The sequence below is a fragment of the Blennius ocellaris genome (genome assembly GCF_963422515.1).
Source record: "Blennius ocellaris genome assembly, chromosome: 8".
Classification (NCBI taxonomy): domain Eukaryota; kingdom Metazoa; phylum Chordata; class Actinopteri; order Blenniiformes; family Blenniidae; genus Blennius; species Blennius ocellaris.
Window position 1 is genome coordinate 12,103,047 of NC_137657.1, and position 11,632 is coordinate 12,114,678.

General features: G+C 43.7%; 2 protein-coding genes across 2 annotated transcripts; both read right to left on the reverse strand.

Annotated features, from left to right (window-relative positions):
* Positions 1–139: 139 nt before the first annotated feature.
* Positions 140–8,106, reverse strand: mboat7 (membrane bound O-acyltransferase domain containing 7). Its single transcript, XM_080501101.1, has 9 exons — positions 7,993–8,106; positions 6,539–6,618; positions 5,477–5,606; positions 4,805–4,931; positions 4,540–4,696; positions 3,719–3,914; positions 3,347–3,499; positions 3,007–3,183; positions 140–2,398 (listed from the first exon to the last, which is right to left on the reverse strand). The coding sequence occupies exons 2-9, from the start codon at positions 6,612–6,614 to the stop codon at positions 2,002–2,004; spliced, it is 1,413 nt and encodes a 470-aa protein (XP_080357227.1). The 5' UTR covers positions 6,615–6,618; positions 7,993–8,106; the 3' UTR covers positions 140–2,001.
* Positions 8,107–8,316: 210 nt separating this feature from the next.
* Positions 8,317–10,631, reverse strand: rps9 (ribosomal protein S9). Its single transcript, XM_080500814.1, has 5 exons — positions 10,590–10,631; positions 9,675–9,787; positions 9,419–9,541; positions 9,055–9,241; positions 8,317–8,568 (listed from the first exon to the last, which is right to left on the reverse strand). Exons 2-5 carry the CDS (start codon positions 9,769–9,771, stop codon positions 8,391–8,393), a joined length of 585 nt encoding a protein of 194 aa, XP_080356940.1. The 5' UTR covers positions 9,772–9,787; positions 10,590–10,631; the 3' UTR covers positions 8,317–8,390.
* Positions 10,632–11,632: the final 1,001 nt, after the last annotated feature.

Below are 11,632 nucleotides of genomic sequence, written 5' to 3' on the forward strand. Positions count from 1 at the left end.
GGCGCACCAGACAGAGGAAGAAAATTGAAATATACAGAAAGTCATTTATATCATTTAATGGGTTCAAATAAATATTGCATTCGAATCTGAAACACTTTGAAAAGCAACAGTAATTATAATCTAAACTAGAGAAAAGAAGTAAACACTTTCACAAAGAAAATACCTTTTAAACAAGGAGTTCATGAGGAAGAAAAACAACAGGTTTTATTGACGGATGACCATCTCCACATACAGTACATGAGCTCTTAGTTTGAAGAAACCAGTGTTGTCAGGTAACAGCAGGCCTGTTTGTGTTCAGTCGTGCAGAAGAGTTAATCATTTCCCCGTCGGACAAAAACCTTTGTTTACCTGCTTCTTAACAACAGATTAAAAAGAGAGAAAAAAAAAGAAAGAAAGAAAAAGAATATCCAGGTGACTGACAATAGGTGAGGCAGTACTGATATGCATTCGACATGTAATGCCGGTACAAGCAGGGAGGATTACATTTGGTGCAGCGTGTGAAGCCGAAGCTGGAAACACAGTTAACAGGAGGATTTGTATCAGTCACGACGGAGCACAAATAAAAACAAATACAGCAAGTTCTCTTGAGGGAAAACGTTTTGGCACAGAGCGGGATGATGACGCAACACAAATCAACTTTTTAATCAGGTGGTCTTGGTTTCGAATTTGTACGAAACAGAAATTGGTCCTTTTTAATACTCCTCGCAAGAATTCCTATAAAAAAAAAAACACAAAAATCCCCCAGAATCATTAGAGTTTTTGAGACAAAAGTGAAACACAAGAGTAAAACTGTTTGCTGTGGCTCGGGCTTGGCGATAACTCAATGTGTATATATTAACTTTGCGAACGATAGCATTTCATATTATCAATCAATACATTTCTACTAAAGGTGTTAAACACAACAAAAGTCACTTAAGTGTTTGTTTCACAGACTTGCACCTTTGGTCTCATTCAATAAACAATACTGGAAGAGTTTCCACTTGATTATTAGTTAACTTATACATAAATAATCAATATATAAAAATAAACCCCGCCCAGCCCGAGCTGTTCTGTAATAAATGACTTTTATTGGCAGCTTAAGAGTTAAGACGTGATTCTTGCCTTTTTTTTAAAAAATGTTTTGCATCACACGTTTGGTCCCGACCCTGAACGGTGGATGACGACGCTACAGACGTTTGATTGTGGCAGTGAAAAGACTGTTGCCATCTTTAACATGGCACAATTACAGGCAGAAAAAATACAAAATAAAAACCCAACAACTTAATAAACCCACTCTAAACAAAGAAACATTTTGAATTGACAGGATTGAGGAAAATGGAAAAACACACACACACACACACACACACACACACACACACACACACACACACACACACACACACACACACACACACACACACACACACACACAAAAACCCCAGAGGTTATGTATTTAGGCAGGATCTGAAATGTGATCTGGACCTCACCTGTACGTTCTGCTTAAACTGTAAACAAGCTTAAATTTCACAAGTTCTATTATCGGACAGTCCAGTGAGTCAATGTTATAACTTGACTCACAGTGAACAATGCTATAATATCACCTGCTGAAAGGTTTTTTTTAAGTTATCAAATCACAAGTGACACTAATTAAATTGCGCTGTTGGTCTCTTTTAAATGAGATAACTCATGTTGACTTGTCAAACACCTTTTTTTTTTTTTTAAATGCATTGCAAAATTCCCAAAATGTGACTTATTGTCTCGAAGTACAACTAAAAATATGCACATTTACATTTTACAGGTCAGTTGTCTGTAACATTCATTGAGCACAAACATTCCTAAGTACTATTATGTTTTTACATGAACTGAACTGAGTTTAACTTGAATGTTTTCCTTATATAAAACTGAGATGAATATTTCTCAAACGCAATCATCTCGGACCTGTCCGATGTCTCGTTCTCAGAAACATGAGTGGCGGTGCTGTCAAGGTGTAGAATTCTCCTCTTGAAGTAACTTTCACTGCATTCAGTCCGTTTTCTCGCCACTCTTCTCTTTAACCCCATCTGTCTTCTCTCCCTCTTCTCTCTGATGCTTGTCTTTCCTTCCTCCTTTCAGCACCCTTCCCACCACGATGCAGCAGACGGCGATCACGTGCATGCTGAAGTAGGTGGAGGTCCAGTAGCTGATGGTGTCGGAGGCCTTCAGCAGCACGAAGCCCATGCACATGTAGTCGTAGGCCCTCATCTTCAGGAACCAGTGGACCCAGTCGAAGACGTTCTGCCCGCGCGGGCCCAGCTTCGCTCGGACCGACGCCTCCATGGCCGACTCGGCGGCGATGCACAGGGGGATGGTGAGGAAGGAGAGGTAGTATCCGGCGTGGAGTCCGTGCCAGTAGGCGCTGATGAACATGGTCCAGCCGGCCCTGAGGGGCGAAGGCAGAGGGAATGAAATGCTGAAGGGCCGAGAGACTCGTCATGTCTGCGGACTTAAAAGCTGGTCAACGTGACGAATAGGGCCTTGAAGTTACGAATCGGCACATTTACCACGACGGTGACATATTTTTTTTAGCCATAGGACATTGTGCATTCACTGTTTGACTATTTTTCTCAGAAAATGTACGGAAATTGTTTTGTTTTTTTTGTTTTTTTCAAATTAAAATATCTACACTCCCTCACAAAAATCACACAGTTGTTGAATCAAAAACACATCAATGAGTTGTACCATGTTGGATGTGTGGCTGTTTACGAGAACTGTGTGTTTTAATGCTGCAGGGCAGTTTGGTTCATATTGATCTAATCCCACTCGCACTCTTCTGCGCTCTGGAAAATAACATCCACGGCTGGGAACCCTTTAAAATACTGTCGGCGGCAGCTTGAGCTGAACGAGATGCTCACACTGGGCAGAGGGAGAAGATAATGGCAACAGTTTGAAAACCAGCGTTACTCCTCACGACCTCACGGTGCAGATGACTTACAAGGAAAACGGGGCATTTTTGTCGGCATGACGCAGGAAGAAGCGGCTGCCTGTTACCTGAGTGTGTAGGCTTTGAAGGGCGAGTTGGGGTAGATGTAGTGATGCAGCCACCACTGGACGGTCATATTCCAGTACCGCATGCCGTGCCGGACCTTCACACAGAAGTCTGTGTTGTAACAGTCGATGTTCTGGATGGTTTTGAAATCATATTTGTCCTCAGAAGCTGGATCAGAACTGTAACCAGCGAGGAAGGAAAATAGAAAACAAACAGTTGGACAACAACACTGTTGGACCCACGTTTTTCTAATTTCGAAACTGGCTTGTAATTTACACAGGTGCAAAAAACCGACACGTCCTCTTCTCTTCTTGTGTCGGTGCTATTATTGTGATAGTGTACCTGTACTCCACAGTGGGTCCACCTCCGGGTTTGGAAAGAGCTTTTTCTGGATAGCAGCCCAGGCCGGCGCTGATACAGCCGGCCTCAGCGCCGCACCAGGCTGCGTAGAAACGCATCCTGAACACAAAGAACACTGCCACCATGTAGAACAACCTGGTGAGGGAGAGAAACAAAGAATGAGTCATCTGTGGTTATTGTTGATCATAAAATCAGTGAAGAGCTACAAACATGTTGGTCCTCTCTCCCTTATCCAAATCCAATCATTTAAATGACTGAATTACCTGAAGCAAAGACTACGATTCTTAAACTGACAACACAATTAAAATTAGATTATGAACGGTATTACAGGGCGTCGATGCGCCGTAACAATACCTGAAGAACAGGTTGTGATCCAAGAACTCCTCCGTACGGACGTAGGCCAGAGGGAAGACAGAGTTGACAGCCACAAACAACACACCGTAGACCGGAACGAGCTTCAGGCGCTGCAGACACGGCTCGGCGCCGGGCAGGGCCAGCGGGCTCGGCTGCTTCAACCAGTCAACGTAGGTTTGGAAGCGGAAGAACGGGCCTTTGGGAAGACGGAGGGACCAGACGAAAGGAGTGAATACAGGACAGTGGCGGAGGGGAAAAAAATGGACAATCGGGAACGCGGGACAGGACGGGGAGCATTGGAGGACGGCGGCGTTTGAAAGAGGGCGAATGGGAACGGAGAGTCGAGAAACAGACACGACACATGAAATGTGGAGGTCAATAGAAAGACTGTCGACTTAATATGGACTCACAATGTTGGAGAAGTGGCAGAAAGTGAGACAGAGAGAGACAACAGTTAAGATTCATGCAAAAGCAAATGAACGTCAACAGCCCCCCCGCCTCCCAACACACACACACATGATGTATCGATTGAAAAAATATTAACTTTAACATCCAGTCCATCCAGGATGTCACAGTGATATTGCTTACTGCCGTACAAAAAACCTTGCAATATCGATTTGCATTGCTTTTTTTTGCAGTAAAACCTGGAGATTGACAAAGAATGTGGAATCCCTGCAGATTCTGCAGCACAAGTGTTGATTTTGGCTTTCGATGGTGAACGACTATATAACCGCACACTTTCTGGAGAGACTGAATATCTTTGACACAGTTCCCCCCCTCCACCCCGGTATTTCTCGGGGAAGACGATTGCGCGGACTTACCGGTCATCATACCGACGTAACAGTAACTATAGGACAGGATGTCGTACAGGGAGGGCTCCTGGGCCAGGCCGCCAACGACAGGGGACTTCGCAAAAGAGCTCACTTCTTTCTTCCTCTCCACGTGGAAGCTGTGCACCTCGTTGGCAAGACTCACCATCTTAAGAGGAAACACGAACAGCACATGATAAGGCCAGGGCCACGCTGAACCCGCGGCGCGATTCGCCGACTCCTCCGGTCTTGTGACACGTCTCTCGTGTGCCTTTACCTTCAGTGTGAGCAGGAGCTGGACGGCGTTGGCAAAGGGAGTGGGTTGCGGCAGACCGAACCAAGTGCTCAGTCGAAAGAAGAGGAGGTAGAGGAAGGTCCAGGTGAGGCTCAGTGCCGGGGCGTGCCTGGTGGACGGAGAAACGCCCCGGGTGAGTTTGGCAGGTCGTCTTCGCAACTATCTAGTATCGACAAGCCGTGTTTGACGTAAAGGTCAGAACTCTCACCTCAAAAATTCCCTTGTTTGATTCTGGACTATGTGGTTCGTATCTACGGTTGTGTGTGTGTGTGTGTGTGAGTGTGTGTGTGTGTGTGTGTGTGTGTGTGTGTGTGTGTGTGTGTGTGTGTGTGTGTGTGTGTGTGTGTGTGTGTGTGTCTCAGCCCTGTGAATGTCTCATAACCCGGCCCGGCTGTACATTCCCTCTACTCATCGTCTCCACCCCTTCAGTCCAGTATATGTCTTTTTCACGCAATCCCTTTATTTTCCAGGACATTCTTGATACTCCAGACTTCATAGATTCATTACTTGCTATATTCGGTGAACACAGCCTGACAGATAGGTCGATACAGTGGAGTTGGAGCCGACCAACTCTTCCTGACCTTTGTGCTGACTGAGTGAGTGTGAGTGATTCACGTGGGAAGGTCTGCGAAATTGTGGATGCTGACGCCTCACCACCAGCTGCGCTTTATAATAATCCATGTTCCGATCACCGTCAGCAGAGAGTGGAGCGTGTGGACGTGGCAGGTGGCGATAGTGATGGACAGGCCCAGGAGAAGAGCTGCTCCCTGCTTCACAGGCGGACCTGACGGGACGGACAAATTACACGGATCAGCCTCCTACAGCCGTCGACCCTGACAGCGACACGGGGAGGCAAGGGCACCGGAATATTTGCATGAAAAATATGCAAAAAATGCAAATTGCTCTCATTTCCAACTAATGCGCTCTCCCCCCACTGGAATAAATATAGACGAACGTGACAGGTTACATGAAAACGTCTCATTTTGAGCCTTTTTTTTTTTTTTTTATGAATTCACCAGCTAATAAGTCACAGTTAAAAATACTCCAGAAGCTGCCCCCCCCCACACACAAAAAATGCATACCACATTACCATTAAAAATGTACCAACAAATATGACATTTTGTCACATAAAACTGTACTTTCAGCTGCTTTTGAGTCAATAAAGACCTGAATTCAGTTTAATCCTAATTTAGTTTAGTAGAGAGTTTTGGATTTTGCTCCTTGTGAATGTGTTTGATCCAGTCGTTCTTTGTGAGGGTCAAAAACAATAACAGTTCTTTTTTTAGTGGACAGGTCCAGTTACCGGTATATCCGCAAGACTGCTATTGCATAACACATCCTAAGTCGGGTAAAACTTATATCTGCACTGGAATGCAGTATTCATGGGATTCTGCACCATTAATGCACTTTTTCTTTTCTTTCTTTCTTTCCCTACACCTTACCATGGTGGGTTGTGTTGATCTCACAGAATTTCACTGTATTATTGACAACGCGTCATATTTGAAGCTTTTGTTCCGATTGTTAGAAATTAGAGGGTTTTTTTTAATGACTTAAAATGACAAGACTGATGACAGCAGTTAACAATGAATCGGTCCCTCATTTTGCTTCTCCGTTTAATATCTCAGCCAAAATTTGCCAGCATACTGATGGATTCTTTTCACGTGGTAGCACAAGCGGCTGAAAAGTACACCAGAAGTACTTTGCGGGGACACTCACTGAGGTAACGGAAGAGAAATCCAACGGGGACGGAGGCAGCAAGAATTCCCAAGTACACCAGCTCGTCGGGAGACATCGCTCTGTGGGGGACAGAAACACTGATCAACCCCAAACGGGCTCACGTGGCAGTAGTGCAGCAACAACGCAAGGCAGACGTGAGAAAAGTAACACATATGGCACAATACACCGCAGCGCTCATCACTTCAGCGTTCATTTACCGCAGTTAAAAGTAGTTTGACTTCCAACAGCAGCACAAGAGTCTGGTTTAAAAGTTGCACTAAGTAATACTTTGTAGCACTGAAACGGTACAAACAGGGATAGTGTGAACACTTATTTCAAAATATGTCTCATTTGATAATATTCAACCACATTTCAAATTCAGAAACTTTTACCTTCAATCTTTTAGCGACAGCACAGGAGAGAAAACTCTCTTATCATTAAAAGTTACCACAGTGTCTTTTAGTAGTAACTTTGCTTCTCTCTGCAGTTGTTTCTTTCCCCCCCCAATGAGTTGTCACTTTGTGTCCTTTTTCTGTTGCTTGTTTGTTTATGCATGTTACTTTGCACATCAGTGGGGGTCTCTATGTTTCATTCTCAAGTTATCTTTTTATTGTCACTCTCGATCGGGAATGTTTCTGATAGGCCCGTTCAGTGATATCACATGCCTGGAAATAGTTATTTCTACACATATTTATTAGTTTAAAAAAACAACTTTGTGGCAATCTTTAAAATGAAAAGCATATTAACTATCAGCTGGAACATCCTGCAGATCTCCGATCATATTCTGCATGGGTTTTAAAATGTAACACAAAATGACAACATATTAGTTCTGCTTCCATGTGAGTTTGAGTGGAACCAGAAAGTCCAGAGAAGTTCATCACCAACACTTTTCAAAGGGTTTATTGTACACTTTGTGGTTATTTTGCATTTATGCAAATGTTTCCTTGTTTGGTCTCATATTTTAGGCTCCATCAGGAAAACAGGTCTAACTTCACATCTGCTAAGCGTCACGTTTCTATTTCACGGACATGAATTCATACAACTAGTCTGAGGATATTGGCAGTATGATTTGCAGTAGGTTGAGGCCGTTTCTCATTCATTTTTATGTAAATGGTGGGGTTATGAACTCTGAACTTGAAACTCGGCGCAGTGCAGCACACCTTCCCTCCGTTTTGCAAGTTTGCGCAAGATTCTTACAGATACTTGTTTTAAAACGATGGTTCCAGTTAAGCTGAATAATTACTATACACTCCGCATGCACGGAACCTGCCAATACATTTCTCCGCCTCAGCAGCAGGTCTTCATAAAAATGAGAAGTCAATATATATTTTTAAACACTCAACAGTTAAGGAATCCAGAGGCTCACGCGACATGAAGCGTTTCAGAACCAACTCCAGCAGTTAGCGCTCGCCGATAACGAGCAGGTACAACTTTTAACAATCGTTTATACTTACATTTCTGTAGTTTAGTTACCCCGTTTAATAGCTTTGCATCTCCATTAAACGTCTTTTATCGCCATTAGAAGCGGCACATCACTACAGGCACCCAGTGCTGCTTCTCATTTCAACACTTCCGCATTCAAAACTATTACGTCACCACGTAAAGGTCGACTCGTCCATTCCGCCCTAACGTGGGTGGAGGGCCGTACCATTTCCGGGTTCAGAGCCACACGTACCAATTATTTGATTTTACACACGGCTTTCTCAGTTTTAGCGTAATGAGCAAAACAAAACGCGTTAATATTAAAGTTATGTTGAATTAAAACACAAATGGCAGTGTTCTGGTTAGACCAAACATTTTTATTGAGAATTTTGACAGAACGAGGAACTCTCAAAATCACAAAGTATTCTTCTTAGTCCTCCTCTTCATCGTCAGCTCCTCCGGCTCCACCCTGGCCCTTCTTGGCGTTCTTTCTCTTGACACGGCCTGGGCGTCCGCCACCGTATGGCGACCTCAGGGAGAAGTCGATGTGTTTCTGGCTGTCCAGGCGAACCACGAAGGAGGGGATATTCACCACCTGCTTGCGCACACTGTCAAAAAAGAACGAGAGGGGACTTAAGCATACTCATTTTTATGATGATCTGAAGTCACAGCTGTATTAACCCAACTCCAACATTCAACAGTCGAGTATCAACATTGCAGGCTTCATTGACGAGGAATTCTTGACACCATAGTGAGTCTGAATAGATAACGTTTAAATCATCAGCCTGCAACACACTGCATGAGGTGTAGTGAACGGCAATTGCCCGAGGTGCAATCCCACACCTTACCTGACAGCCACCACACTGCAGCAGCAGTTTGAGCCCTCGGCAGCAGGATTGGCTCTGGGCAATGTCTACTGACAAGGTATACGGTTTTGATACCGAATTGACCTTGGTGAAACGTTTAAATGATCTCAGCGTAGAGTGTTAAACGTAGATGGCCCTCTGATGGAAGAGGAAGCATTGAGATGAGTCCCCCCAGAAGAATTGTGGACTCTCAAAAGACGTTTTGTGTTTCAAGACTCTGTTGCTTACCGAATGTGCCTCTGGCGGATAAGGACACGGGCATGGTGGATACTCTTGGCAAGACCAAGCTTGAAGACCTGCGTTTGCAGCCTCCTCTCCAAGAAGTCCTCGACCTTCAGACCCAGGATGTAATCGAGCTTCATCTTACCCTCGTCCAGCACACCGATCCTCACCAGACGTCTGAGCAAAGCATTACCTGGAAACCAAACATTCTCAGTCACAATCAAGGATAAACAAAGTTTATATTATTGAAATATTGGTGAAATTGGCCTCATTGACGAGGAATTCTTGACACCATCATTATGTCTGACAAAATTTATTTAAATCATCGGCCATTGCATGAATAGTTGTTTTTCCTTCTTCTCCAACACACCTTCAAACAGACGTTTGGGGTCCTTCTCGTCCAAAGTGAGCAGCTCTCTGGCAGCTTTACGGATCTTGGCCAGAGTGAACTTCACCCTCCACACTTCGCGCTTGTTTCTCAGTCCATACTCGCCTTAACATGCATAGAACAGAACAAATATTAAGTGAGGGTCAGCTCCGAGGGCAACGTCACACGTCAAGAGCCACATTAGCCGTCGATTTTCCAACTGCGCACTGACAAGAGGCTTAATTTTTCTAAAGCATACCAATGAGTTTCAACTCCTGGTCGAGACGAGACTTCTCGAAGGGACGTCGGGGGGTGACGTATGTCTTGCGACAAACCCAGCTCCTGGCAACGGGCATGGTGGCTTAGAAATGCCTGCAAAATCAAGACACAAGTTGATAAGTCAACAATTCAGGAACAATTCCAGAAATACCAATATGGTTTGACATAAACAAGGTGCATTGCTTATGTTTTCCCTCCTGTGGTCTATGAGGACACGGTTGTTTTGTGTAATAACTTTTAAAACAATGAAAATAATTGAATAAGTTAATTCTGTATTTGTTTGCATTGCAGGTGCATGCTAACCATGAATGGCTGAAAATCTAAAAACATTATGAACCAATCTTTAAAAGATTCGAGTCATCATGGTAACACGTCGAGGTCATGGAGCATATGAAATCACTCCATCAGGACACATTAGAAAAAAGGTTTTAATTCATATCTGCATATAAATGTAGCTCGAAAAGAAAGACTAATCTCTGTAGTTAAAGTTATTATGGTTACAAAAAGGTAGTAAAGGTACATTACAATTCGGCCTCTCAGGCGTCTACTCTTGTCAATTAAGAGTCTTTTTCAATAGGTCTGGGGTTAAATCCGTTAAATCAGATGCATAATTACTTAAATGCATCGGAACAATGGACGAAATGGGAAAAACTCAACCCAAATCGAGACGACTTGTGGAAATGTGCTGAACAACCAGGCCGCACCACGTTGTGCGACGGGACAAGCTAACGTTAGCATCGCCGCTTCACAGTTTCATACGATGCAGAAACGAGCCAACACATTAAAAGATACACATATAGGCTTAAATATGAGTCATAATTAGTAGTTTAAAGAGAAAAATCCCCAGCGGCGGGTGTGCAGTGTGAGATTTGTCGAAAGCGCTGCCGCCACTTACCTGTCTCGCTCAGGCTCGCGCAGTAAAGAGGAAGTTAAAGGAAGCTCCAATAGCTTTATATGAGGCGGGTAGACTACATTTCCCATCGTGCCTTTCAACAGAGAAACGGAAGTGGGGTTTTTTGTTTGTCGCCCTCTGTTGAGCAAAGAAAAACAAAATAGCTGAAAGCAACTTGAACTGACTTCTTTAGAATGACACTGAAACACAGAGACGAAGGATTTGAAAGCTTGTGAATGAAAACATTCATTTGTTTCGAACATTCAGTTGTTGCGAACGATGGAGAAAATAGCATTAGAATACACAAAGAAGACTGAACGATCTCATGTGCGCTCAAGGTGACCACGTGATTTCTGTTTTGAGAGTGAACTATGACACCAGGACCACCTGGGGACAGACATGCAAAGGGTACACCACCATCCCCACCACACGCCAGTGCCTCTTCACTGTCTCCGTGCTGGGTTGTCATTTAATGTGACAGTTCTTTGTTTGCTTGTAGTAATTTCCACCACTTTGTAGTTATGTCCTTAATAGTCAGATTGCTTTGATGTGCCATTATGACTTGTGCTTCATTCTGTTCCAGTGCTTCAGTATGGAGTTCAGTGGTGACGTTATATTGTCCCTTGTTGTGAATGTGAGTGTGTTTAGTTGTCTGTCTTACTGTGTTTGTCCTGTGATGGACTGGTGACCTGTCAACGGTGGATCCTGCCCTCACGGATAGTTATCTGCTTCAGTGCCGCACGACTCTCAACAAGATCAAATGGATTGATGTTGCATTCCGGATAAAAATGTCTGTAAGCATTAGTGGGTATGAGGCCCCTCATACGAGCATGAAAATACCAACTTCATCTCCACATTTGTTTAATAAAAAAATATTTAAAAAAAAAGCTTTGTAGACTGTTTGCTTTTGGCCTGTGCTTTTCTGGTAGTTTAATTGTGTTTGCCTTATTGTTGTTTTGTGACTTTTTGTGTTTGTTCTGCATGTCCGTCTTGGCTTTTCCTCTCTGTTTCTATGGGTCCCACTGAAACAGAGGACAACAGGAATG

Coding starts and splice junctions, on each gene's coding strand:
- rps9 (XM_080500814.1), bottom strand. CDS start 9,771: ATGCCCGTTGCCAGGAGCTGGGTTTGTCGCAAGACATACGTCACCCCC. Junction 9,542..9,674: donor CCAGGAGTTGAAACTCATTG/GTATGCTTTAGA, acceptor ATGCATGTTAAG/GCGAGTATGGACTGAGAAAC. Junction 9,242..9,418: donor CCCCAAACGTCTGTTTGAAG/GTGTGTTGGAGA, acceptor TTTGGTTTCCAG/GTAATGCTTTGCTCAGACGT.
- mboat7 (XM_080501101.1), bottom strand. CDS start 6,614: ATGTCTCCCGACGAGCTGGTGTACTTGGGAATTCTTGCTGCCTCCGTC. Junction 3,915..4,539: donor TTACGTCGGTATGATGACCG/GTAAGTCCGCGC, acceptor GTCTTCCCAAAG/GCCCGTTCTTCCGCTTCCAA. Junction 3,500..3,718: donor GATCACAACCTGTTCTTCAG/GTATTGTTACGG, acceptor CTCCCTCACCAG/GTTGTTCTACATGGTGGCAG.